General features: G+C 40.4%; 2 protein-coding genes across 5 annotated transcripts in view; one reads left to right on the forward strand and one right to left on the reverse strand.

The window, feature by feature from the left end:
- The window catches only part of HOOK2 (hook microtubule tethering protein 2), a 36,242-nt gene extending 24,008 nt beyond the window's left edge, over positions 1-12,234 (reverse strand). For 2 of the 4 annotated variants that reach the window (XM_034406609.2, XM_034406598.3), the window contains exons 1-3: positions 11,980-12,234; positions 2,614-2,699; positions 1,115-1,187 (exon numbers count right to left, since the gene is read on the reverse strand). In XM_034406609.2, coding sequence (XP_034262500.2) covers positions 1,115-1,187; positions 2,614-2,699; positions 11,980-12,027 — 207 coding nt within the window. In that variant the 5' untranslated portion in view covers positions 12,028-12,234. Of the gene's footprint in view, positions 1-1,114; positions 1,188-2,613; positions 2,700-10,900; positions 11,859-11,979 lie in introns of those variants that run through there. The other 2 variants (XM_060688603.2, XM_087887366.1) reach the window with 2 other exon arrangements.
- Positions 12,149-27,741, forward strand: part of RNASEH2A (ribonuclease H2 subunit A) — a 67,724-nt gene continuing 52,131 nt past the window's right edge. Inside the window, exon 1 of the mRNA XM_034406661.3 lies at positions 12,149-12,588. The gene's annotated coding sequence lies outside the window, so the exon portion shown is untranslated. The remainder of the gene's footprint in view (positions 12,589-27,741) is intronic.

Genomic DNA, 27,741 nt, shown 5'->3' on the forward strand with positions numbered 1-27,741 from the left:
AATCCAAACAGCTTTGTTCTCCAAACTCTGTTTGGAGAACAAAGTTCGACCGTCCATTTCATGTACTCCTTCAAAAAGCACCTCGGAACTTTGTGAAGCTAAAGTGATGAGTCAAGGTGATCAAGCTGACATTTTTTGCTAAGATTTCAATCACTATTGGCACAAATAAGGGAGTAGTCTTATTTGCTATTCAGCAGATGCAGGCTCTCCTAAAAGATTATAAACATAGATTTCTTCTTGTTATAATCAGATTCAAGGGACATGTCTTGAACTGGCAGTATTCAGAGTATGGAAAAGTAAATGACACTATCCAATATATACTGCAACCTAGTAACTTGAATTCCACTTTTAGGATAATCAGACTCAAGAATCCTGTGCATTTTAGAACTGGCTCCTCTTTTATGTCTCAAATGCTTTATGAAGCTGGTATATAACTTGATTTAGAACACTGAAACCTCCAAATTTGTATCTGCCTGCTGTTGAATTTTCTTCTTAAGTGCTCATTTCTGCTTCTGAGTTTGAGGCCTCCCAACTAGTACTCAAAACAAAGAATCACTGTTCCTTTCTTCTAAATACAGACCGAGTGAACCTGGATGATGATCTTTCTACAGTACCTTCCACTCTTCTGCCCCCAGTGCATTTCTTCTTTGTCTCCACTTTCTATAAGGCTGAAGCTGTGTTACATAATCATACTATCAACTCATTTCTGGAAACCTCATTGCCATGTAATTATCTTCAAATAAATGTTTTCTTTTCTACTTGCCCCCTTCCCATTTCTCTATGAGCATTTAAAGACATTGGACTTCATGCATTTAACAATCCAAATTATATGCACTTGGCTCTCTGATTTGGTTTAACAATACTGACTTGAAACTTGCTTTACCAGACAGAAGTATACTACAGCAAGATGAAGCCAGGATTGTAATGGATAATTTCCCTGTTATATATTTATGTTAAACCTCTGTATTAGTCCTGTTCAAGAATTGCAGAATGTATCAAACACTGAGAAGTAGTCTATCAGAACAGTTAGAAATACAAACACCAAAAAAGAGAGGTAAGAATATCTGGGATAAGATGCTTTTGGAACATCAATTCACTGAATCACAATATATACCTTCAGTCTCCAATTGTCACCAGTGTCATCTTTAATCCGTAGGAGCCATGTTTCATTGAACCAAGATGGATCTCTGGGAAAGAAAAATGCAAAGTTTTTGTTTGTGTTTATGTGGGATAGACAGTAAACTCTTTACAGCAGATCACAAGTATTCAGTACTCCAGAAGCAATAGAAAATCCAGATGACAGGTTTTATAGTAGTTACTTAAGGCATATGCTCTGCCTGCCTTTCACCCAAAAAATCAGGACATTCTTCTCATTATCCCATCATGGCAAAGAAGATAATTACCATGGGAACTTTTGTTTTCCAAGTTGTTGGCTTTATGTCCGAACTGATCTAACCTAGCAGTAAATTGTCCAGCTATACACTGTGCAAAAGGAAATATGTATTTGGAGTGTTTAATTTTTTGGAAGATTTAGTTGCAAGTATCTTAGCTGACTCCTTTATCTCAATATGGAAAAATGGGTTGGAACAGAAGCTGCCTAATTATGACTTTTCTCATGTACAAATAATAATGGGGTATGTCTCATTGGGAAAAACCTCAGACAACAAATACTGACTTTGATATGTAGCAACTAGATTATAAATCATGATTTGCTACTGTATTTGTATATCAATATTCCAAAGAACTATGACAACTCTTATGCTATAATAAAGGCAAACTGTGATTCTCAAAGGGAGATTCCAGAACATTACAGATAATGAACACCTTTGACACTCTAATACAATAGTCCAGAGGCTTTTTTACTATCAATTCTAAGATAGGTGAATCATTTATCACACCTTCATCAGCTCAATACCTAGGTCATACTGCCTCTTTTTAATCACAATTATCTTTTACTTAACCAGAGAGATGTATTCTTAAATCATCAAAGTTTAACAAATAAGATTTGACTATGAACAGTTTGACTTGCTCTACACTTAGTAACAAATCTGTTACTGTTTACAGATTAATCTGGTTTATCTATTTCTAGCTATATTTACAAAGGGTTTTTCCCCCCACTGAAATGAGTTAATAATATCAGGATTTAAAGTGATTTATCTTTATTAAGAAAGTTATATCTTACTAGCCATGTTCAATCTATCTTTTTATTTCATTTTGATTTATCTTTTATCATATTTTATTTCTATATTATATACACCGTGCACTTCAGCGTATAGTCATGTTGGCCACATGATCACAGCAGTGTTTTCGGACCACACTGGCTCCCTTCATTAAGAAATGGAGATGAGCACTGCCCCCTAGAGTCCGACATGACTGGACAGGGAAACCTTGATGTTTCTTAAGGTTAGTCAATAGTCAAAATAAAGTAATTTGGTATTGGCATTCAGAGCTCTCACTGAGTGCTCTCAGGTTGGCAGTTTGCAAGACATAGGAACAGAGAATAGAGATTGAGGGGCTAGTTGAGGATTTTCTGTTAAGACTTCCCCATCATTGGTTTTGTGAGAATTGCTTTAAGACACTTTCCTCTTCCACTAGGTTCTTCATGAAACTCACATCTTGTGTAGCACCTGGGCAATTGTGACCCCACTGGTCAAATCTTCCATCTTGATACATGGTGATGGAACATGGAAAGTTTGCATCTGAAAAAAGTAAAATCACTTGTTAAGTACAGACAAAAGGCAATTTCCTTTATTTAGAAAAGGGATAGTCAATTCTGAAACAGAATCCACGCCCTTGGATTATACATCATCATTAAGTGACCCAACATGATTCTATTAGATATGGTGACTGTAGAAAATATTTCATCACTTTCTTATAATTTCCATTTTATAAGGAGATACAAAGTGTGACAAGAATTCTCAGTCCAAGACTGCTGATGAGAATTATAAGAACTAATGTCCACACAGCAAAAATATTCTGGTTGGAGAAAACTGCTACAGAGAAATAGATGTACTTAAGACCAATATAAAATCTTTACATTTTCTCAAATCCCTTTACAGATCTTAAAATCTATGCCTATAGATCAATGGGTAGCAAGACAACAGTATCCCACATGCAATGAGGAAAATGCAAGTATTCCTACATCCCAGCATGCCATTTTTATATATCCCCACTTTCTAAATATTTCATCTTATTTAGACTGTACCAGTGTTTCTTACATGTTTTGCTTTCAGGGTTCCTTCCTACTTTTAAAACTTATGGATGACTCCAAGACTGCTTTGCTCCAAGAGTGCTTTGCATTTAAAACATTTTATTAGATTATAGAATAAAATACAAAAATACAAAAGCAAATAGCAGGACACAGTGGGGAGGAGAAGGGGGAAAGAAAAGTGAGGAGGCAAGGGAGAAAAAAAAGTGTTGACTTCCGACTCCCTCTGTTGCAGTAGAACAAGGCATTAACATCAAACTTCAACTTTTAACTTTTCCATAATATTATAAACTAGCCATTTCTAATTTCATTTTTTTCCACCTCAAGCACAATGTCCAGAAGTGGTCTCCATGTAGCAACAAAAATACTTATATTCTTTTCTTTGCTTAAAACAGTCAATTTAGCCATCTCTGCTGCACACTGTATTAAAAATTAAATTGATAAGACATACATGGCATTATAAGATGTAATGTCTCAACAAAAGTATCTTTCATTGAAATCCTTTTTCCCCCTCATGTTTTCCCACAAATCAGGGGAATTTGATTTAAATCAAGTTGATTTAAATCATGATTTAAATCACTAGTAAAAAGGCTTGATTTAAATCAACTCGATTTAAATTATAATTTTTAAAGAGCAACTGTCATCTCTGTCCTGCAGCGGCTCCTCCTCTGACCTGCTATTGACTCACCAACAGTCCCAATATTTCAGAATATATAGCCTCACACTACATTACTAAGCTCCATTTCATACTGAATAAACTAAATTATTAATGTATATTAAATAAAGAACTATTTTTAGATAGATTATTTTACTCCAAAAGCATTTTATTAAAATAAATTTGATAAAAATAAAAAAATCTGATTTAAATAAAAAAAATCTATTTAAATAAAAAAAATCTGATTTTTAAATTTTTTTAAAAAAATCATCAATTTTTATCCAGCCTGCCACAAATCCAGAGTTCTTATTTTTTTCAGAATTACTGAGTGTAGATCCATTGCTTGCCATAGAAACTGACAACTGGTTTTTATTTAATATTTTATTTTATTTATTTTATTTTATTTAATATAACTTATATGCTGCCCTATCTCCATAGGACTCAGGGCGGCTCACAACAATTAAAACAAGCCAAAAAAACATAACATAAACAAATATTAAAACCTGTTAAAATAATCGAAAACCCCCTAAGTCCAGGCTAGGTGCCGCAAACAACCATGTTTTTAATTCACGGCGGAAGGTGCGGAGGTCAGGAGCCAGCCGGAGCCCCAGGGGGAGTTGATTCCAAACGGTGGGCGCGCCCACAGAGAAAGCTCTACCCCTGGGGGCCGCCAGCCGACATTGTCTAGCTGACAGTACCCGGAGCAGGCCCTCCCTGTGGGAACGCACCGGGTGATGGGAAGCTGTTGCTGGTTGCAGATGGTCCACCAAGTATCCTGGGCCTAAGCTATGTAGAGCACCTTGAATCTTTAAGCCATGTCATTACCAGCATCTTGAATCTCACCCGGAGGGCAACCGGCAACCAATGCAATGGTTTGTCGCCAAGCTTGTCATCATGGGCTAAAAATGAGCGACTGGCTCAAGGCACTTAGGCAGTTGTCATACCTAAGGAAGGACCAGAATTCACAATCTCCTGGATTCTAGGCTGGTGCCTTAACCACTAGACCAAATGGTATTCTCTAATGCCCTGTAGGTTTTACAGCCTAAACCATTGATATCAAACTGCATGAGATCCCCTTAAGTTTAGGAGTAGGATAACTACATTTGTTAGCTAATACGTAGTTTACTATGTATTGCGAGCTCCCGATGAATAGCTAATAATGTAACAGGATACGAACAGATGCTTTTACTTTCACTAATAATATGGCAATCACTTCCAGCCTTCTCATACAAAAGATGGCTGGTTCTTGATTATAAATACTATGTTGGTGACCATTCCAGTCTGAATGTGGCAGAAGCACTAGTAATTTTGCAACTAATTATTATCTGGGTTTCATATAAAAATATTATTTCTTATAAGTAGCAGCTTTGGATCTGCTAGATTTTTATAGAAGATACAATTGCAAAAAAAGATGTTTGGCAAATGCAGTCTCTTGTTTCTCATTGTTGCAGTGGGAGAAAAAGCTGCCCTTCCTTATCACACAGCTTTCAATCCAAATCTAGCAACAAATAACTGTAATATTTTCTTTCCTGGGATAAGCCTAACAGCTGGCATTTTAAAAATGATGTATAACAAGCTAAATGAAATGGTATTGACACAAGATGACCAAGGTTTGCAACTACTGTACTGCTTATTAAAGATAAAAAAGATAACAAGGCAATCATTCTGGGCAGCCATTCTGAAAACGGCAATTTGGGAATTGCTCAGCCAGCAAAATTGTATCTTGAAATTTTATGCACACAACATACTTAACCTTGAAACGTGACAATACAGATTTTAAGATAAAATAGTATTTTAAGTTTATTTCACAATGTATACTACTAAAACTCTCATGTCCATTTATTTGCTTATAACCTTCAGCTGGGCAAAATAATGCATCCTAGGGCAACAAGACTATCAAATAAGGCAACTTAAAGAATGCATCCAAAATCCAGGACCCCATGACTCTTGTAGGATTGAAATTTGACAAAGTTGTCGCTGCTTCAGTGCTGCTATGCCACTGCCCTGCCATAGTCAGACGTGGTCATGTGATCCATTTCCAAAGCTCCCTGCCAGCTTCCTACAAAGAAACTCAACGGGAAAGCCAGCAGGAAATCAAAAGTCAAGGTAGAAAACAGCTTAGATGAACTTTAGTACAGATCTTGCCAAGGAACATTTGTTTAGCAACTGTTTGAAGTTACAATGACAATGAACAAGCAGTATTTATGACCAGTCTTCAAAGTTATGCCCATTAAAGAGTCCCCATAGCTACATGATCAAAATTCAGGCCCTTGGCAGCTCCCACCACCCTCAATTTATGCTTCAACTCTGTCCACCCGCCTATCAACTCCCTTCACCTGCCTCTCTCCCTCCCAGCTCTGCCCTTTTGACTCCTCTGCCCTCTGCTGCCCCTGCTGCCGTTAGGAAGGTCTTGCAAGGCCAGCAGCTACCTTGTGAAGGGCCAGGCTGTGTATACCTCATCAAGAGCAGGAGGGGCAGAGTGCAGGATGGCCAAAAGGCAGAGATGAGGGGTAGATATACAGCTGGGGGAGTTGAAGCAGAGGCAGCACAACGGGACAGAAGCATGAGGCCTTGGCCTAAGGGCTGCAGCCAGGACTAAAGTTAAACTCTGTGATCATATGATGATGTTTTTCCTAATGTTCATTTTGCTTAGCAATGGAAATTCCATCCCAATTAGAGTTGTTAAGTGAGGAATATGTATATAGAACCAAAGGGCAGAAGATTGAGTAATCCAATTTAATAAATGACTATTTCATATTATTCTTAAGGGCCAGAAATCATATCAAGTTCTTAAATGAGTATTTTTTAAATTTATGCACTCATTTATGTATCACTCCATTTCAAAATTCTTTTCAAGTGTCTGGATGATTTATAAAGATGAACACCATAAAATCAAAATTGATTTTTAAAAATCAATAAAATCAGAAAAACCAATTGAAGCAGAAAATTATGTGCCCAGTGTTATTACTATAATCCATACTGATGAAAATCACAAATAATAATCACAGATTAAATCCTGCCTAAACCAAATAATCATTTTACATAAGACGGATAATAAGATGAAGTTCCAGAAGTGTGATGTGGAGGAGGCGGAGAAGAAACACCTTCAGAATCATAATGGCCTCACCTCGTTTGCTGCCTGCCAGCAAGACAAGTGATCATCATAATGGATTCTAATAAAAATATATTTTGTGGTATCTAACTCTAATAGCTTTGGTTTCTAATTTAGTGAATAGATTTTCCACTTATGGATAATCCTACGCAATATCTCCTTTCCTGGAGATAGGAACATTTTAGAAGACAGCTCCTAAGATATTTCGGTGCTGCACCATGTAGGGTTTTATAGGCTAAAGCAGCACATTTAATTGGTCTCAGAAAGATAATGATAAACAGAGTAGCAACCAAAATATGCAACATTAGTTTATCTAACCTGGCTGATATATTTGGTACATTTTAATTCTAGATTGTCTTCAAATGTGGCTAGACATACATTATATTACAGCAATCCAAACGTGGTGATAATGGCACAAATAACTGTCACCAGAACCGTCACCGGGAAGGACTACAATTGGCACAACAGTCTAAGATGGGCAAAAGTTCTCTTTACCACAGTAAAGAGTACTTCTAACAGTAGCCATGAATACCAAAGAATCCCCTCCCCCAAATACATATTTTGAAAGCTCCAGGCTTATATATTTATAGTAGGATTTTTGGTTGCATTAGCTCCCATAACAACAGCACTTCCAAGTATAAGAATAATATTGTCCTGCACTGCTAGACAGACGCCGCGTTGGACAATTACAGGAGTTAAGAGTACATAATATTACAACAGCCTGACAAGACCTGATAGGAAAAAAACCAGAGCTGTACACAGAATAAGCAACTAAACAAAGAACAAAGCAATCTAAGAAATCTGGCTTTGGACATGGAAAAAGCAGTGAAGTGACCCAGTTTGAAACCAGACGAGTCCAGAAGCTTCTTGATTAGTTGCTTGGAGGGATTTCAATGAGCATGTGAGAGTGCTCAAACAAAATTTGGCTATACGGTATTATACCCAGTAAAATTAAGGAATGTCAACACTTCAAGAAAGATCAGAATAGAAAACCAAAACCATGTAGGTCAGTATAATTTATATCATAATGTTGTAGTAACAGAACCTTGCAAGTCTGAATGGCTTACTCCCTTTATTTTTTTGTGAACTAGGGAGGGACTTTGTGGGAGATGTTTATTCATGTTAATTTCTTGGCCACGCCTCAGGCCCTTTTATTTGACTATTGCCTTGATAGTGGCTGTTCCTCCTGTCCCTCAAAGGCATTTCCTCTGCCCTTTACAGGAGTTAAGGGTAATTAGTGTGTTGTCTTGTCACTTAGTATAATTTATTTGCTTGTCCTCAACCTAAGAGGTTAGCATCTTACTGAACGGTGTGTGCATGTTCCCTATATTGACAAAGGCTACATTTCCAGCAATCACAACATGCCTGGTTTTTGGCCATTCAGATGCCATAAAACATAGCAAGTGAGGAGAAGTAATTACCTCAATGGGTGACAAGAACTGATTAACTCTAGGTGAGATATGTATTTAATGATAGAGAATAAAATGAAGAGTGTGGAGAACGATCCTGCTACCCAATGCATAGAAGCACCTCTAGAAGCACGAGGTGGACAATATACAAAGTGAAAATGTTTTTTAAGAAATATAAACTTTCAATTTAAAATATGATTCGTAATTTATCTCATTACCGGATATCTTGAAACAGATTGGTATTCATTGGGGTTTTGTCCTTACATATTTCTGTATTTTCTATTTTAATTTAATACAATTGTGGAAGTTTAAATTATACTTGTGTCTTTTATTCCTGTGAACTTCTGAGAAGTCTTTAGGATTGCAGCAATGTATAAATGTAATAAATAAAAATCATTAATTGACAATGGTTGTAGTTTTTAGATGTATGTTCTAATGTATGTATGTATTCTTTTTATTAAAAGAAAAATATTAAAAGAAAACTTTATATTTATATTATAATTTATATTAAAAGAATTAAAAAGAAAAATCTCTACTATAAAAATATTCATCATTTCATTATAACTTTTGCTTGACTGGTCTACAGCATTAAAGAATCAAAAACAAAATCTTCCCTCACAAACTATTAGTTATAAAAATATTTTTAATCATATAAACTTGCCCTCTTTATGGATGGCTTAACAGTACTGTAAAATTAATCTCAGTTTTTAAAAAAGTGTTCCTAAAACTTAATTTGCCTTTGAGCAATGATGCAGTCTCTTCTCTTGATAGATGGCAGTTCTATATGTATTTCATTAACATATTCTGCTTGCTATAACAAAAAAATTCTTGAACTAGTGCACAATAAAAAACAAAACGAAGCATTACATTACATAACATAGCAATAAGAAACAATATAACAAATTATAAAATTTAAGAGATCGTTTACAATAAAAATAATTGTGATCCTCTAGTCTATAACATCAAACCAAAGCAAGCCTGAGGGAAAGGACAGAATAGGAATACTCTATTGTTAAACAGCTTCTGGACTTTGTGCTTGAAGTGGAAAAAAATGGAACTTGGATTCCACGGCTGTCTTTAGAAGAGCATTTGACGGCCGTGACCAGGAGGATTTTTCATCAGGTTCGCCTGATCCGCCAGTTGCGTCCCTTTGTAGATCGGGACTCCCTATGCACAGTCACTCATGCCCTCGTTACCTCTGGGCTGGACTATTGCAACACTCTCTACATGGGGCTCCCCTTGAGGTGCACTCGGAGGCTCCAACTGGCGCAGAGTGCGGCCGCGCGGGTGGTTATGGGAGCGACGTGGAGTTCCCATGTAACACCTCTCCTGCGCGAGCTGCACTGGCTCTCAGTGGTCTTCCGGGTGCGCTTCAAGGTTCTGGTTATCACCTTTAAAGCGCTCCATGGCTTAGGACCTGGTTATTTACGGGACCACCTGCTACCACCAATAGCCTCCCACCGGCCAGTACGCTCCCATAGAGAGGGGCTCCTCCAGGTGCCGTCGGCCAAACAATGTCGGCTGTCGGCCCCTAGGGGGAGAGCCTTCTCTGTGGGGGCACCTACGATCTGGAACGAGCTCCCCCCGGAGATACGGAGGATCCCGGATCTGCGCACCTTCCGCCGCGTGCTTAAGACTCTTCTATTTCATCAAGCCGGCCTGGCCTAAACCTTCCCCCTTTTAAATGTGGAAATTTTAAATTTGTTTAATTATAGGGTTATGGGTAAGGCGTTTTAAATTGGGGAGCCATTTTGGATTTAATTTTTTAAAATGTATTTTAATGTTTATATTATATGTTTTTTAATCTTGGCTGTTCACCGCCCCGAGTCCTTCGGGAGAGGAGGCGGTATAAAAATTTAATAAATAAATAAATAAATAAACTTTGATTTTGGGTTTTGCTGATTAGATAGATTTGGTCTTATAGAAATGGCTAGAATATATTATTATGTAGCAGTAAAAAGTTGAGGTTGTATGTTATTATCTTATTCTAGTGTGCTAAAAAGAGTTGGGGGTCAATGCTTTTGTTTTTCTTTTCCCTTTTATCCTAGACATTTTCCTCTTTCCTTTCTCCTTCTCCCTTTCCCCATTATTCTCAATAAATTAATAAAAATTTGCAACAAGGTTTTAATAGGAACACAAAGCACATCACACTTGGACCTTGTCTGAATACATGGGGACACTGAAGCACCTGGGCATCATAACAAACCAAGCCTGTCACTGATGCCTGTTAGTATCAGGTGAGTCTGCAGGTCATAGTACAGCCAACAAGCCTTCCCCCAGTAATCTCAGATATCAGCTTTTTAACAGACCATGGATTCACCTGGTAACCTGACCCCATGACATGTTATTTAAGCCTTTATTATGCAAGACTCAGTAGGTGGCAGTATCTGGCCAATCTTTTCTAGCCTCATAACTAAGGAATGCCACAGGCCAGTTAAAAATACATCCTGAAAAGGAAGCAATGGCAAAGCACTTCCGTACAATAGAGTTAAGAAAAATACACAGGTGTGTCTCACCAGGATTTCAATTCCACCAGATCTGACCTTGAATTCTGAAGCAGGTTTAAGTAGATGTCTTTTGTGTTATACAGAGCTATACATAGTTCAGTTGCACATATATTACTCTTGGTTTTTAACAGACTGTTACTATCCCTTGTCCTCACAGAAAAGCAGATGGGATATATATGTGTGTGTGAAAAGAAAAACTAAGAATCCTGAAAAGGCCCAAAACTCACCATTTAAAAGGCAAAGAGAAAAGCCAACTAACTACAGAGCGAGGGAAAGTGACTATATGACGTCACGCTGAGCCAAGCAAAGGCTACAAAAAAAGCATGATTGATGCTTACATAGAATAGAATAGAATTCTTTATTGGCCAAGTGTGACACAAAGAATTTGTCTTTGGTGCATACGCTCTCAGTGTCCATAAAAAGACAAGATACATTCGTCAAGAATCCTAAGGTACAGCACTTAAGGATAGTCATAGGGTACAAATAAGCAATCAGGATAGAATAGCAATATAAATCGTAAGGATACAAGCAACAAAGTTACAGTCATGCAGCCTAGTGGCATCGAGAGACCTCCAAGAGGTGTTTGGTGTTGAGAAATCAAGAGGAACGAGATCTATGCAAGCATCTGCACGCCCAAGCCAGCATTGCTCCCTCCTCACGCAGGCTCGTTTTGCCATCTCCAAATCAGGTGGATTTAGGAAGCCCGCCCCGCCCGAGACGGATTATTTCCCTCTCCTTATTTATGACCGAAACAGGCCAGGAATTGCTCAAGTGGGTGCAGGAGGAAACCGCCGCAGATGCAAAGCTGCAAGCAGCAGGTGCCTTCCGAATGGAACGGTTTAGGAACGGCCACCGCCACCTTCTCCCTCCCGGGGCAGTTCCAAGGGCAAAAGCCGAGCGCGGGGCAGAGCCAGGAAAACGACACCTGTTGAAACCACTTGCAAAGGCGGCGGGCGGCTCCGGCGCTGGAGGAAAACGTCGCGTGAGCGAGGGAGCGCTGCGCGAGACGGCGCGAGAAATGCGGCGAAAGCAGCGCCCTGTTTTGGGAGCCCACCTCCTCCCCCCTCCCGCCCCATCGGCGGCCTTACCCAAGTGAGAAGCGCCCCGCATCGCTCGCCGGGGCCCATCTCCCCCATGGCTCCGCCGCTCGCAGGAGCAGTCTTACCAAGAGCCACGCCTCCTAGAGCGGCCCTCGCGCCCCGTCCTGACGTCACCGGCGTGCAATTAAGGCGGAGTGGGCGGCGGCGGGGAACTGAAGGGGGAAAATAAAATAAAATAAAATAAATGCCTCTGGAGACGCTCTAGGAAGTTATTATTCCATTCGGCGAAGAAGGCGGGCGCTCGGAGGCGGGGTTTGGCTCGCTCTCCTTTTTAACCGTAAGCGGTGGGGGCGCTCGAGACCTCCTATGTCAGAAGCAGGTCTGCGGGTGGGCACTGTAAGAGATACACTCTGTACATGCTCAGAGGCATATTTTATCTCACGTGTGTTGTGTTCCCGTAGTACGGAAAACCATTGATAAGCGTGGTTGTGGATTTCAATGTCTTGGCCGTCTAGCCTTCTCATCAAAACCCTCAACAGATTCCCCCAGGGGCTCTGCACCAGTATCGCCTTAGCAATAAACCGGTTCGCCACAGGATACGTTAAAACGCCGAGCAATGAAGTCTGGAAAGGAGAAGCGGGAGTTGGATAGATCCAGGTAGGAGAGTCCCCACTAGGGGGTAGCAGCATGCCTCGCTTTGGTGTTAACTCTTGAGAGGGAATTTGATTTTGACATGAGCGATGAGTCTCCTAAAGGGAAGACTTCAGTGTCCCAGCTAGCGTTTCCTTTGATACAGGCAAATAAATAGAAAGTCTGCTTATTCTACAGTCTAAATACTTGCTGAACTTCAATTATTAACAAGCTGGAAGAAAGAGAAAAATAACACCAAAAAGTGGCTTGTCACATTTTCTTGCAGACTTAATGGAGGATGTTATGCTATGGTTTTTATGGAGATTCTCAGCCAGTGGTGAAATCCAATTTTTTTTAACTACCGGTTCTGTGGGCGTGGAGTGTTGATGGGCGTGGTGTGGCTTGGTGGGTGTGGCAGGGGAAGGATACTGTAAAATCTCCATTCCCTCCCCACTTCTGGGGAAAGGATATTGCAAAATCTCCATTCCCACCCCACTCTGGGGCCAGCCAGAGGTGGTATTTGCCAGTTCTCCGAACTGCTCAAAATTTCTGCTACTGGTTCTCCAGAACCTGTCAGAACCTGCTGGATTTCACCCCTGTTCTCAGCCATCCAGGTCATGGTTGTTCCAAAAGTGCTTTTTGGGAACTGATGAAGCTTCTTGGATAAAAAGCAAAAGGAAAGTCTAGTTGCTATGCTATGATGTGTTTTGTTTGGCTTAGTTAAATTTCTACCTAAGTGCACAATCAGGTACTAAGTATAGCAATTTTGTCTCTAGCTGACACATTACATTTATTTCACACACTCCCCCAGTTCACAAGAAAGAGCCTTAAGTGAGCTACACTGATATTATCTTAATATTTTATCTCTTATGCTGAAACCATTAAAGATAGCCTCAACAACTGTAAACAACTTGGAATTGTTACACATTACTGTAGTAGTGGGAAGTCAGGGCAGCAACTATGAACAAAAGGCCTTAAGGATGCTATGTGACCACAGGCATTGTGATTTGTAAATCATGTGAACCCAACCAAATATGAAATAGCTAAACTATGGCTTAGCACAATATGTGAACCTCTACCTTCATCTCACTCTGTTCCTTAGCCTCCTGTGATTTTTAGTCATGTTTGTTTTAGGTTTCCAAAGTCACACTTTTCCAACAATGTCACTCTGTTGTAGAAATTCTTTCTCACACTTTTTAGCTCCAGTCCACAGAAGTGGAATATTTATGGCTGCAGTGGTAGATATTTACTTAGCAAAATATCTTTGAACATAACTAGATCTATGTTGACATCATTATTATATTTTCATCCCATCTTTTTATGTATAATTCAATGCGGTGAACATACAGTATCTAATACTCCTTGCTTCTATTTTTCCCCACAACAACAATCGTGTAAGGTGGGTTGGGTTGAGAGAGAATGACTGGCCCAACCTCACCCAACCAGCTTTCATGCCTAAGGGAGGCATCAATTCAGAATCTCCTGGTTTCTAGGCCAGGACCTTAACCACTACACTGAACTGGCTCTGAAAATCATATAAAACTGACAAGTCTAGACACCTAAAAATCTTATAATTCAAGTAATAACAAGTATGCCAGATACCAGCCTTAATCTTATTAGGTTACTGTTAAATTTGGTACTTTTAAAAAACATTCTTACAGAGAAGCCCATAATTTTGAGTGAGTTATATATTTCTTTATGACATGTATGTAGAATCTTTCCTTTTATGATTCCTAAGAAGGTTTCAACCAGATGTTTCTGGTATCCCTGGGAATTCTGAGGGTTGTGGTCCCAAAACATTTTATTGACTCCCAGTTAGAGAAAGATTTCAAGGCATGCAAAAATATGTTTAGTCTCAAAGACTGTTACATAGGTGAAGCTCATGGTAGTAACTTTTCCATAATGGCCCATCGTGTTTCAGAATAGCGATTAGAATCTATATTTTTTGCCTTTAAGCCCAACCCACTCTCTGTTGTGCCACGCTAACTACTTAGCAGCCTTTGGCAAATATATATCCCACCAGAGAGCAATATGTTTTATTTTCTCATGTCCTCTGCTTCTTGTAACCACTGAGATGGAAAACAAACTCCATGTGGGAAAGTTCCCAGCTGGGTTATTTTGGCTACCTTAGGTGGAAACGTGTTATTGGCCTCTGTGACTCAGGAGCAACTCAGACACTGTCTGCTCCCAGCTTCCCTTCCTAGGACTGTCTAGTATTAACCCATATATTAGTTTTTCAAATTTGTTCCAAATGATGTGTACATAAAAAAGTATGTTCTTTTTGTGCTTTTACTGATTAGGGGGTCATTTTCTGTCACTACCATCACTGTTACCCCTATTATTCCATCTCTATTTTGCAGATTATGCTGAACAGTTATTTATTATACTGATATTTTTAATTTTTCTAATAAATCAGGTACTCCAGATCAGCTGTGACTAATCTGATTACCCACCTGATATGTTGGGATTAGAAATCCCATAATTCCTAGATAGTGTAATGAATTGTCTTTGGCTAGGTTGGCTGAGAATTCTTGGAATTGCAATACCAATTCATCTGGAAGGCAACCTAGGAATACAGCATAGTGGATTCCTGATTGAATTTCCACTTCAACCGTTAACATTAGGCAGCCTTGCTAGTTAGTGTTCTTTTAGCCTTCCATCTGTGACACATAATGTGTATGTGAAACACGCTTAATAATCAAGAAAAGTACCATAAATTATCAGATACGCATCTCTTCATAGCAGTCCTTGATTCAATTTTTGACTTTTCTTCTTGATATCCCATCAGCTTTGATGATAACCTTAATTCTCAGTAGGATTGTTATCTGACCAATATGGTTTTTAAGGATCAGCCTTTAAAAGCTGGCCTTTCTATTATGGCATCTTTTAAAGCTGGTGATCTAATTTCTTTTGTCTAACCATGCTGAATATATTACTATATGTCACCTTTAGGATTTTTAGTTGATAAGGAAATCTGCCTTGAAACAAGGTGGAGATAGAATGTTTAAAATTGGGTTTTTCTGGCAGTCTCTTCCTACATACAGAGGAGCTGTTGCAAGGCAATCTATTCAGCCTTGCAAACAATACTAGAATGATATTATTCTATAAGGTTTGTGTTATGATCCCATTTGTCACTTGATGTAGATGATTTATGGCATAGACAAAAATAACTTTGGTAAATACTCCATACTGGATTCTTATAAGTGATTCTTATTGCAAGCAACCGGGTGAATGGGAATTTACACATTGGCATGAAATACTACTGTATTACTGTTCCCTCCTCAAACATACGTATGCTCAGACAAAATTGTGCCTATACTTTTCATCTAAAACTTCTTTATGGACTATGTAAACACTAATGCTTTAATAGTTTCCAGAATGCTGGGTTTTATATCATACTCTTACAGAGTATGAATGTATTTTAATTGGACAGCATATATGAAAAAGTGTATTCTAATACACTTTTCCACATATGTTGTCCAGTTAAAATGGTTTCTACATCACTTGCTTGAACACAAATTTGTACAATATAAGCAAATCATACAACACTTGATTCAATCCAACAAATACCTCATTTGGACTCTTCATCATCCTCTCTCACATGATCCTGAATATCCCTGCACACACCCATTTACTCTCTGCACAATGTATCCTATCACAAACTCTGTACCACATATATCCAGCCTCTCATTGCACGTACACACCCTGTCTCTGGCGTGCGGTTGTTGGGCAGCTGTTCTGCTCTAGGCACGTCCTGGTTGGAGAAGCCGCCCACAGTTAAAAACAGATGATTTCAGAGAAAAGCAAACAGAGGAGGCAAGGGAAGGATACTTAGGAATGGGAAGGAGAGGTCAAGAAAAGAGTATTTTGTTGCTGATTTTCTCTATTTTGGGGTAAAAATATAGAATGGGGTGACAGTAACTAGGAATTAGGGACTGGGCATATTTAGTTACACAATATATTACCTGCAGTGTCTAGAATGAAGTGTGTTACCTAGTCAAACAGTATGGGGATAACACCCAGGTCTGAAGCAGGACATGATTAATTCCAGGAAGAGCAACCTGGGAATTTTAGTGATCAGGCAAACAGTAAATTGGCATTGGGTCAGAATTCTCTGGTTTGCTCTCCAGCTTCTGTCAAAGGGCCTGGTGGCTCAACAGACTGATAGCATTGTGATTAACACCAGCTGTCTGCAATTACTGTAAGTTCGAATCTCACCAGGCTCAAGGTTGACTCAGCCTTCCATCCTTTCTAAGGTAGGTAAATTGAGGACCCAGTTTGTGGGGGCAATAAGCTGACTTTGTATAAATATACAAAAGTATGAAGGCTATTGCTTAACGCATTGTAAGCCACACTGAGTCTCCGGAGAAGGGCGGCATATAAATCAAATTTAAAAAAAACAAAACACATTCAATTAATATACGGGAGGTGATTCTAGGGTTATAAGATTAGGAAAAGCATGATTCCACATTTGTATATACTACATGAAGTTGAGATGAGTGCTCATTCATAGTAAATATCTACCGTTCCCCATGGTCTACATAATCCTAATAGAATCTAAGGAAACGGGTCCGTTCTGCTTGCATCCACCTTAGTGGAAGCACTGGCCATCCATTTGTGCTTTTTGATGGTATTCTACTATTTGTCAAAGATGTAAACAGGCAGGTAAAGAAGCCAACACCCCAAATGCTTGGGGTGGCCAAATTGTTTCTACCTAGTCATTAACTCCCAGTTTGTTAATGACCTTTAATAACTGGTAATTACAGCTTGGGATAGGGAGGAACCAAGCAGGTGCTGGTGTCCAGAAGATCACACAGCTCCAAATTATATTTATGGGCAGGAGAGCATGTAGCAGTTAAGGATGGACATGAACAGTAAAAAGGTAGATCTGATGTAAAGCAAAAATGGGAACCACATTATTGAATCCCTTTGGAGGCCTAATTGATGTAGCCAATTGAATGAATATAGACTTCTGCTTCTGTCCCTTATTGGAATTTCCCAAATGTCAGTAAGGGACAGGCAAGCTCTGTGGGGCTGCCCCAAAAGATCAGGATAGATAATTACAGAAATACTCCTTTAATATGCATTTTGCATGTCTGATCCATTTGATATCCCTGGGGTAGGTTAAGAATGACACACATCCTGAAGAGGGTCTTTCCCTTGAACAGTTAAGATCCCTTCAACCAATCATGTATGATCTAGGCATACATCTAGGACACGGGTGTCAAACTCGATTGCGTCACATGACACGTGATGTATCGCGACATTTTTTGCTTTTGTGGAGCCAGGGTGGACATGGCCTGCATGTAATGCATCCGGCCCGCGGGCTGCCAGTTTGATACCCCTGATCTAGGATGACTTCCAGGGCCATGTTTGTGGGATGGGTGACAATGATGGCTAGCTAATTTGCTATTTCCTCTGAGCCAAAAATTCTGATATTTAGCCCTCATCAGCTGGAGAAGTGTACTGGTGAATATAGGTATAGGGAAAGAAAGCCTATTATGCTCTCTGACTGTAGAAAATATGATGTGTGAACTGGAAGATTGATTTGCACATAGTCTCCTTCCCTTCTAGGCAAACAGCTGTTTTCTCTAGAGACTTCTTTCCCACCCTTGCCAGTGGCCACTTCAGAGCAGCCATGGCTTTGACCCTAGTGAGCAGAGTGAGCTTTTCCCGGCAAGCAAGTGGCTGAGCCCTTGGCCCTGCTGGGAAGGGAAGTCTGCTCTCTATGACTCATACACTGGGCGAGGCAACCCCCTCCTTTCAAGACCGCAGCCACCACAAGACTCAAGTCCAGATAACAGTAAGGAGGGAAATGCAACACAGCAATGCTAGCGCTCTCTCTCTTCCTCCCTCTCTCTCTCTCTCTCTCTCTCTCTCTCTCTCTCTCTCTCTCTCTCTCTCTCTCTCTCTCTCTCACACACACACACACACACACACACACACACACACACACACACACACGGTCATGTAAATACATTTATCTTTACATTAGGGAAATTTGTCATGGAGCATACATATGTAGTGCCAAAAGTAAGTTTTTCATAAACACAGATAGATTTTTTATCAAGGTCTATAAGTTTGTGCTATTTGTATAGGCAATGTGATAAATGTATACTTGTTACAGAATGTGGGTATGGTAAAAACTAATCTTCCCCAGGATGATGCTGTCCAGATGGTTTTGGCCTACAACTTCCATAATCTCACAGGCAGAAAGGATGAGAAAGGCAGAATTCTAATATATTGTGTATTACTTCAACATTAATCCTCCTGCAGTGTGACAACTGGTTTTGGTTGCATCTTTGGCTACCTTTTTCCCATGAGGAACTTATTTTATATATTGATTTTATTTATTGTAGGGCACTATGTCGCACATATTCTATGCCTTGTATCTTTTGGGAAGTGGTTTGTGTGCATGTATGCCTGTGGCTGTTGTTCAGCCCCAGGTATGTGCACCTTAACTATTGGTAAAGGTAAGTGGTGAACCTGGTGACCTTGTTTACTTCACCCTCTGCTGTGTGGAGTACAGAGGGAAGCAGTCAAGACTTGCAATGGGAGGAGATCAAGGAAAACAGCCTAGTAGCACACATCCCAGTTCCCATGACAGCAAGAAGACTGTGAATTGGGACATATCCCCACACCCATTATGGCGCAAGGTTTGCTTCTGTCCCACGTCATTACCATGGTAGCAGCTGCTTCCTGTATCGTCTGGCAGATTCCAAGGCCTCAACAATGAACTTCCTGTCAGAGAAGGGAAAGCACATCCTAGCTGGGGATGGAAAAAGAGTAGGCAGAACTGGCTGCTGGGGCATGGGACCTAAGACTTTCCTACTTGCAGGGCATTGGGTTCAGCAGCCCTCTAGGTCACATGTCACAAAGCAGCACAACATCCACCCAACCTACATAACCACTGGGCTAATGCTCTTCTGTTAATAACACACACACCATACATAATCTTGCCTGATTTCCAGTCTAATAAATGTAGCCTAGGATTCTCTGCTGGTCTGGATAGCTCCTTAGATCCAGCCAGATCCCTTCTGCCTTACAAATCATTTCTCTGCAGGAGACAGGCTTGATGCCAGTGTGGGGCTTGATATCTGAGAACAGCTTCCCTCCCTTTTCTGGGCTTGGTCTAGTGCAGCTGCTGGGAAAAGGAGTGGAGTAGAGCTGACGCAGGGATGGGGTGTGGGGAGCAGCTCCCAGGCTTTGGAGTGCCGCCCAAATTAAATTAACCCTTCCCTGGACATCTGTACAGGATGTGCCAATCTTTGGGGGAGGCAGCACATCCTTCCAGTGCTGTGGGCAAATTATAGTGATTCATACAGGATAGAGACACCCTCCTACCTATCAGGAACCCAGCTATATGTCTTCACTGTATAGATCAGGAAAATTGGGGTGGTGGGGGTGGTGTGAAGCAGAGGAGGAGACTGGGTCAAAAACAAGCCATTTGCAACAGTGAAACCGAATTTGTTATTGGAACCCTATGGTATATGTGCCGTCAAAGTGGAGAAAACTTCACACATCCCATATTCTCACTTATCAGGCATAGTATAAATTAGGTGCTAATTGCTCAAAGAACATTTAGCCTGTATCTTTCAAACTTCTAGAGTATACTGTATCAAGAAATGATACAGTATCATTTAAAAAATATTTATGTGAAAGTGCTCCTGAATTAATATTGGTTCAGTTCGTGAGCTTGTACTTAGCATGTAATATGGGATAGATGTAATAGATGTGACAGTTGTGATAAAAGGGAAAGATTTTTGGGGGAAAAGTTTAAAATAGAATGGGATGAAAACCAGTTCAAAGAGAGGAGGGTACAAAACATATTGGTTTCTTAGCAGAATTGTGGCAGGGACTCTTTCTTTCTTAATAATGGCTGTGATCAGATTACAAAAGTGGATCAGAGAGTATGTGATGTGAAGTACAGGTATGTATTTTTCTGTGTATCGCATTTGTACAGATATATTCCCTTGGGGTAAAACAGTTAAACATTCATTTCTGTAAGCCAGAGGGTTTCAAATAGTGAATCAGGATCCCTGGATGGAAGGTCACAATTTTGGAGAAAATGTGATTAGGTTGACAAAATTAGCTGAATTCTCAACATTTTTTCTGTATTGATTTATTATATATTAGCATATTCATGGTAACCACTACATTGTACCATATTGGAAAACCTAAGCCAATGCTCTTACATACAAACATTGTTTTTCTTATTCATGTCAAACACACTCATGTAGGCACATGTAAGATGCAAAACAGTCCTCACAGAAAGTATTACTGAGCATGAATGCAGATTTTCCAGACGGATTGTGGAGGGGGGGGAGGGGAGAAATTCCCACTGAGCTGATCCAGCCTCATACGCCCTATCTGGCTCAGCATGTCCTTCCCTGCCGGGGCCCTTCCTCCACCCTTTGCAGCTGTGTAGCCTCCGGCTTGAAGCCATGTAGATTTTGCAACGTAAGCAAGGTCAGATCAGGGGAAAATGTGGAAGTGACAGCCCTAAGGAAAGAGTAAGGTGCTGTGTAAGGGTACTTCTTTTAGCATCAGAGCCTCCTCCGTCTTGCCATTCCAGTGCCAGGAAGTGCTGTGATTTTGGAGGTAATGCTGAGTAAGAGCAGGCTCAAGAGAAGCTTCTTCTTGTAACTTCTCGTCCACTTCCTCCCCCCCTTCTCTTTTTCCTTCTTATCATCGCCATCACTATATCACCATCTATCCTAGGCCACTAATATGGGTATACCTTGCTGGCTGCAGTAGGAGATGCCTGCTTTTGACAACACTGACATGCAACTATTCAGTTTGAATAATTTCAGCCACCTCCTTAATTTCCATTCCTAAATTGCCCTACAGGGCTGTTGGGTGGCAATTAAAGAGCACAATGTTCTCCATCCCAAAGACAGCTGCATTTTCATGCAGGTGTTTCTTATATTAACAGCTGCCTGTACCACACAGAGAACTGTATTCAGCTCTTTGGGCAAGGAACAATAATTTAATTCAGTGTTTTGTAGCAGACAGCATAGTAAATACTCTGCTTTTTAGTATCCAATCTGAGTTCAAACAGAATTGCCTTCAAATACTTTCTTTTCTTTTCTTAGTTACCCCTGGCCTCTGTTTTCTTCTCCTTAAAGATCATTGTGAGTCTTAGACTTGGTTTCATCCTTCATACATCATGCTAAACCATAGTTAGCTTAATTGTATTGAATAAATTGCAAGTGGTTGAGTTCACAAGATATGCTAAACTATAATTAATTTACAGATTATCACAGTTCTGTTTGCACAAGTCAATAACTTGGTTAAAGAATGTTCACATTATGCATATGTAATTGCCCAATGAATTAAAACCATAGTTTTAGGCATTCTGTTAATAATCTGAGCAGGAAATGGTAGATATTTGTCCAAAGAATGGATGATCCGGTGATTTTTAAAAACTTTTTAAAAAACAGCAGGGAACTACAGTGTTGTAAAGAAACATTCCATGCTCAGGTTTTGGTGTTAGTATATTATATAAATACAGGCACAATGGAAGCTGTGGTTGATTTTTTAAAAAATTCTAAAACAGGCAAGAGGAATACAGTCCCTCAGTTCACAAAATAATAGATGTCTTTGTTTCTTATTGGTTTTCATTATGCTCCTGTTTGAAATGATGGGACTTTATTTCATACACGTTCATACTGTATACAATATTATTATAGTGTACCTATAAAAAAGCTTTCCCAAAAATCAGTTTTTAGAGTCTCTGAAACTACAGGTAATCCTCAATTTATCATCACAAATTGGACCATAATTTCCATTGCTAAGCAATTGTTGTTAAGCAAACCCAATTTTACAACCTTTTTTTGCTATAGTTAAGTGAATCACTGCAGTTGTTAAGTGAATCAGATGGTTGCTAAACAAATCCAGCGTCTCCCATTGACTTTGTCGGAAGCTGGCTGGAAAAGTTGCAAATGGTGATCACATAACCCTGGGTCGGATGCAGCAATTGTTGTAAATACATACCGGTTGCCAAGTGCCTGAATGTTGATCACGTGATTGTGGGAATGCTGTGATAGTTGTGAGTGTAAGGATGGGTCATAAGTCACTTTTTTCAGTGCCATTGTAACTTCGAAAGATCACTAAACAAATGGGTGTTAAGTCAAAGATTACCTGTATAGCAAATACCTAGCAGCTAAAATATTCATTCAGCTTTAATATATTTTCTATTTTCTATGCTATATGAACACACTAACTTCTGTACACATATGGAACTGTGTGTATCCAGGCTAAATTAAAAAAACATTTTCACAACTAATGATGATTTGGGACTAGGAATACAGCTGAATACTTACTGAAATTGGGATTTGATGTCCAGAGCAGGCAAGACTGAAAGAATGTTAACTATGGGATTGACATAAAATTCAGATGTTTTAGGCTTCTTTTGGAATTCTTTTGTCAGTCATTTAGGCCAGCTCATCTAAATGAATTAGTTGCCTTCAGCCTGAAGTGGGGCAATCTTTTGATAGCCAAAGGCTGCCTTTAGTAATTGGGAAAAAGGTCACAAAGTCAGTGGGGCTGTATCACACAAGTAGTAAAGGTTGAGTTTTGCAAGTGTTGTTTTTCTTTTTTCTTAACTATGCTATACTTACACTAGTCCTTGACATATGTCCATAATAGAGCTTGCCCATTAAGGTTGTATATTGTGACAGTTTTACATTTTTTGTGGCAGTCATGAAGCGAACAGGGCAGTTGTGAAGCCAACCAGTGGTTTGCTGTGGGTGGATTTTTGTTGAAAATGATAAGTGCCGGTTTCCATCAAAACCATTGCAAAATGCAGTCACGTGACCGTGGAATGCTGCAAACAGCCGTAAATGCAGCCATATTGCCAAGCACCAGAACTTTGATCATATGATTGCAAGGAAGTGACTGTCGAAACTTTGAATCTGGCTCGTAAGACCCCTTTTTCAGATCAGTCATAACTTTGAACAGTCACTAAGCCAAGGGCTACCTGTATTTGGGGACTTTTGAACTTTTCTACCTCAAACTCATGGATAGTTGTGCTTTTGATTGTCATCGATCAGCCCTTATATTCATGGTGATTGCCATGGGCTGTAAAGAGGGAAGCCAGGAGCCATATGTACTCCTAGAGTCATTAGTAACCTATTCTTGCTTTGGTACTATTATTCCAATATTCCAATTTAACCATCCATTGCAATTCTGTTGGTCTTCCCAGTGAACATGTTTTTGTTTTACACTTAACTTGACAAATTAAACTAAAGCAGTTAATTTAGCAAATTAATAAGGCATGTTTGCCAAGCTTGCTGTCTCCCCATTGCAGGCTAGGCCACATTTTAATAAAGACTAAATCCTGGAGCTGTCACAAATAGTACTCCACAATCACGGCCCGAGGTGATAAAACTCAGACGCAGGGATTACTTTTGCAATAAAAGGAAAGGAAAAATTACAACATATGTGGTATATGTTATAATGTAACATAGATTCCATTCACAGGATTTTCTTTTTTAAGTTTAACACTTTATTGAAACAGGATTTGTATTTGTTTTCTGAATGTGAACTGTTAAATTTTAAGAATGGTAGCATTTATATATATCTATCTATCTTAAAATTGTTTGAAAAGATAGCCAATCAGAATAAGATCCAGCCTATGCTCTATTGGCTGTCACAAGTGCATTTAATCACTTTAAATATTTCTGTTTGAGAGTCAAGAACAACTGTGTGGTTTTGGAACACTATTGTAGATGACCAGGATGAGCCTAAGGACTGGGTCAAATGCATCATTGGTGCAGTCCATACACCCTGTAAGAGACCAGCCTCCCCTTGAAGTCCATGTTATCTGACCCCAATTTACATTGACTGTTAGTAGATCAGATTCTTGTGTATATTTTAAATGGAATAAACTACTAGCGCTTTTGAACTCTATCCTGCCTCCTGATTTCCTATACCTGACAAATATAGGACTTCTCTCCCCACCTTTCCCTTTGTATGCACATTTGTGTAGCAATCAGAAAGTAACTGCTCTGCTACTCCACCAAATATATTGGTTCCCTGATATGGCCTCCCTTTTTATGAGTCAAGCTGGCCTCAATGTCCTTTGCCTTCATTATTAAATTTACAGTTCAGGCATAGAGATTGATGTATAGGAATGAACAGAGAGCAGACACACACATCCCCTAACTTTCTTCCGTGGAAATTATAGATTTCTGCCGCACACATTTAACCCAAGGCCAGGTGGGCCTTTAGGTGGAAAAGCACTCTGCACGCGCCTCGTAGCCGGCGATAGATAAATGATAAAAGAAAGCTGCTCCATCCCGTTTCAAATGATTGCGCCATCTCGGCTGGGAGCTGCAAGAGGCGCTTAATGGAGCCTAGAGCCTTTCCACTATGGCTAGACGGCCTGGGTCGTTGAGTGGGGGGTGGGGGGGTGGGGGCTATAGAGATTGCTCCCCATTCAGCCCGTGACTCAGCCGAAAGCTAGCCAGGGGCAATGCAGATGCTTGAAGGGAGGCGGGGAAGGGGGAGAAGGAGAGTTGCCTTAGATCCATCTCCTCTTGGGTTGCCTCCCCTAACCTTTTAAGGCCGCCTTTCGTGCGGGGGGGGGGAGGACCTCGGAACCAAGAGCAGTATTTCCCGCGGCAGCTACGTGGAAAGAAAAAGATTTTGGGGCGGTGGGGGGGGGAGGAGGTCGACAAGGGATCTCCAGGCTTTCAAAGGGGCCTGTTCGCGGTTCCTACCCCTTCCGCCCCGCCGCTGACTCAGCACTTCCTGGCTGCTGACTGGAGCTTCAGGAGGTGCCTCCTATTCCTCGACCGGCCCGCTGGGAGCTGCTCGCTCGGAACTCCTGCCCCCGCAAAAAGGGCAGCAAGTTCATTCGCCCTGCGTGCTCCTCGCCCTTCCCTCCCCTCCAGGATGTGAGCAGGGCTGAGGGAATGAGGTTAAACTCGCTGGGCCGGTCGATGCCTGCAGGCCCCGGAACCTCATTCCGTAGCGTTGAGCAGTCCAGGCCCGGGAGCCACAGTCTCTTCCCAGTTGACCTTGCCTCGTGCCACCCAGGATGGTTGGCAATGCTAGGCTTGATAACTGCGGACATTGCTAGCTGTGTTTACACGCATGCTTAGCTATGGTGAACATCTTGGGTTACTCAAATAATATATGAGTGGCATACAAGATACCCAAAACCTATTATGTATTAGAGGATTCTGTTGCCTGCAAACAGCAGTCAGGTCATATGAACAAAACCTCCATAGAATAGGAAGCCCCCCATTTTTAAACGCTACTGCCTACATCTCACAAATAGCAGATGTGGAAATCTTGATGATACTTGCTTTAAAACAAGGGATTTATCAAACTTGCCAACCTGAATGTAGAAATCTGACAAAGATACATAAACTAGAATCCTTATTTTTGGCCTGATTGCAAAGTAATAATAATTGAACAAATATATATAATTTACTTATGTGATCACTAACAGTATTGTTAGGTTACTATGTTAAAGATCTGAGGGCTTGTCAGTAGCACAAAATGGGAAAAGGTACTCTACAATACCCCAGACAGCCCCAGCCTGTTCTAGATCTCAGATTAGTTCCTGGATATAACTTAGTTGGATTTGAGGGAGAGAATACGATGGGGAGAAATAGGCTTAGATCTAGTATTAGGGTGGTTTTTTTAAAAAAAATATTCTATAGTATACTCAGCCAATCTGGAAAACAATGCATCACACAAAGCCACTGTTTTTTAAAATGACCATCCATTGATTAAGCTACAAATTCTGTGGTTACTCACATTGTTCTAATATTTGCTTGTTGCTGCCTTTATTATTTATTAGATTTGTATCTTGTCTTTCATTCAGGAGTTCGGGCATCATCCATAGCATTCCCTGATTTTTCCCTGTGAGGTAGATTGGGCTAGATAATCCCTTGTATTGTGGTTTGTTAATAATTGTTTATGGATCGGCATATTGCGTGAATTCATCCAGTGGTGGTGTAGTCAACCCATACCTAAAGAAAATGGCATAATGCAGTGTATGAAACCAGTCTATGAAAGATATCCACAGGGGCTATCAATAATGTCAACGTGACAGATGCAACCTGAGCAATTGAAAGCCTATCCCTTTTTGTTTGAATAAAATGCATACGTTGCATGTTAAAAGAGAATGGGGCTTTGATCACACCTGTTATTCTGAAGTGGTTGACAGCCCTGTAGGCACCATTTCTTAAAGACCAAATGTTGCAGAGTGGGAGAACTTTAAAATAAAAATAAGGGACATTCCCCAAATTTAAGAACATTTAAAAGCTCTGCTATTTAATGCTAAGAGCATTGGCTGTTTGATTTGATGAATGTATATATCCATGATGGCGAACTTATAGCACGCGTGCCACAGGTGGCATGCGGAACCATTTCTCCGGGCATGCGAGCCGTCGCCCTAGCTTAGTTCCACCATACATGCACACGTGCCTCCCGCCAGCCAGCTAATTTTTGGCTCTCTGCCATGCATGCGGGAGACGCGCGCATGCCCATGCTGCCCGTCCCCTCCCAGGAGTCTCCATGCGGCCCATTTTGGATGCCAGATAAGTACAGGGCTCGTGCGGAGGCTTTGGGAAGGTGAAAAACAGGCCTACCAGAAGTCCGGAAACAGGCCATTTCCGGCCTCTGAGGCTTCAGAGAGGCCTGCTAGGCCCAAAACGGGGCGCGGGTGGGTGCACGCGCAGGGGAATGGGCACATGTGCAGAGGTAGGGGCAGGGCAGCAGGGAGGATTGCGTGCGCATGCGCAGGGGGTGGGGCATACGGGGGGCATTGCATTATGGGTGTAAGCACGCGGATGTACACTTTTGGCACCTGAGGAAAAAAAGGTTCACCACCACTGGTATATACTTAAATCATAAGTAGCACATATTACATACAAATGGCTGAAGAATGACAATGGATAGAAGCTACAGTTTTACTATCCTTGTGAACTTCTGAAGAGCATCTAGTTAGCCAATATTGGGACTGGTAGCCTGATTTATCAGAACTCCTGTTTTGTTCTCATGTAAAATAGGAGGTTGGCAGTGCTGAGGAAACAGCCTCTGCCTCTGACATGAAACATTTCCTCTCACTCTTAACCACTTCCTGAGTATCAACTCATTCTTTTTTAGACAGTATATATTTGCAGGCACAGAGCAAGAGAATGGTGGGTTAGTATTGCTAAA

The sequence above is a fragment of the Pantherophis guttatus genome, chromosome 2 (assembly GCF_059756535.1).
Source record: "Pantherophis guttatus breed Tessera chromosome 2, ASM5975653v1, whole genome shotgun sequence".
In the NCBI taxonomy this organism is placed as follows: domain Eukaryota; kingdom Metazoa; phylum Chordata; class Lepidosauria; order Squamata; family Colubridae; genus Pantherophis; species Pantherophis guttatus.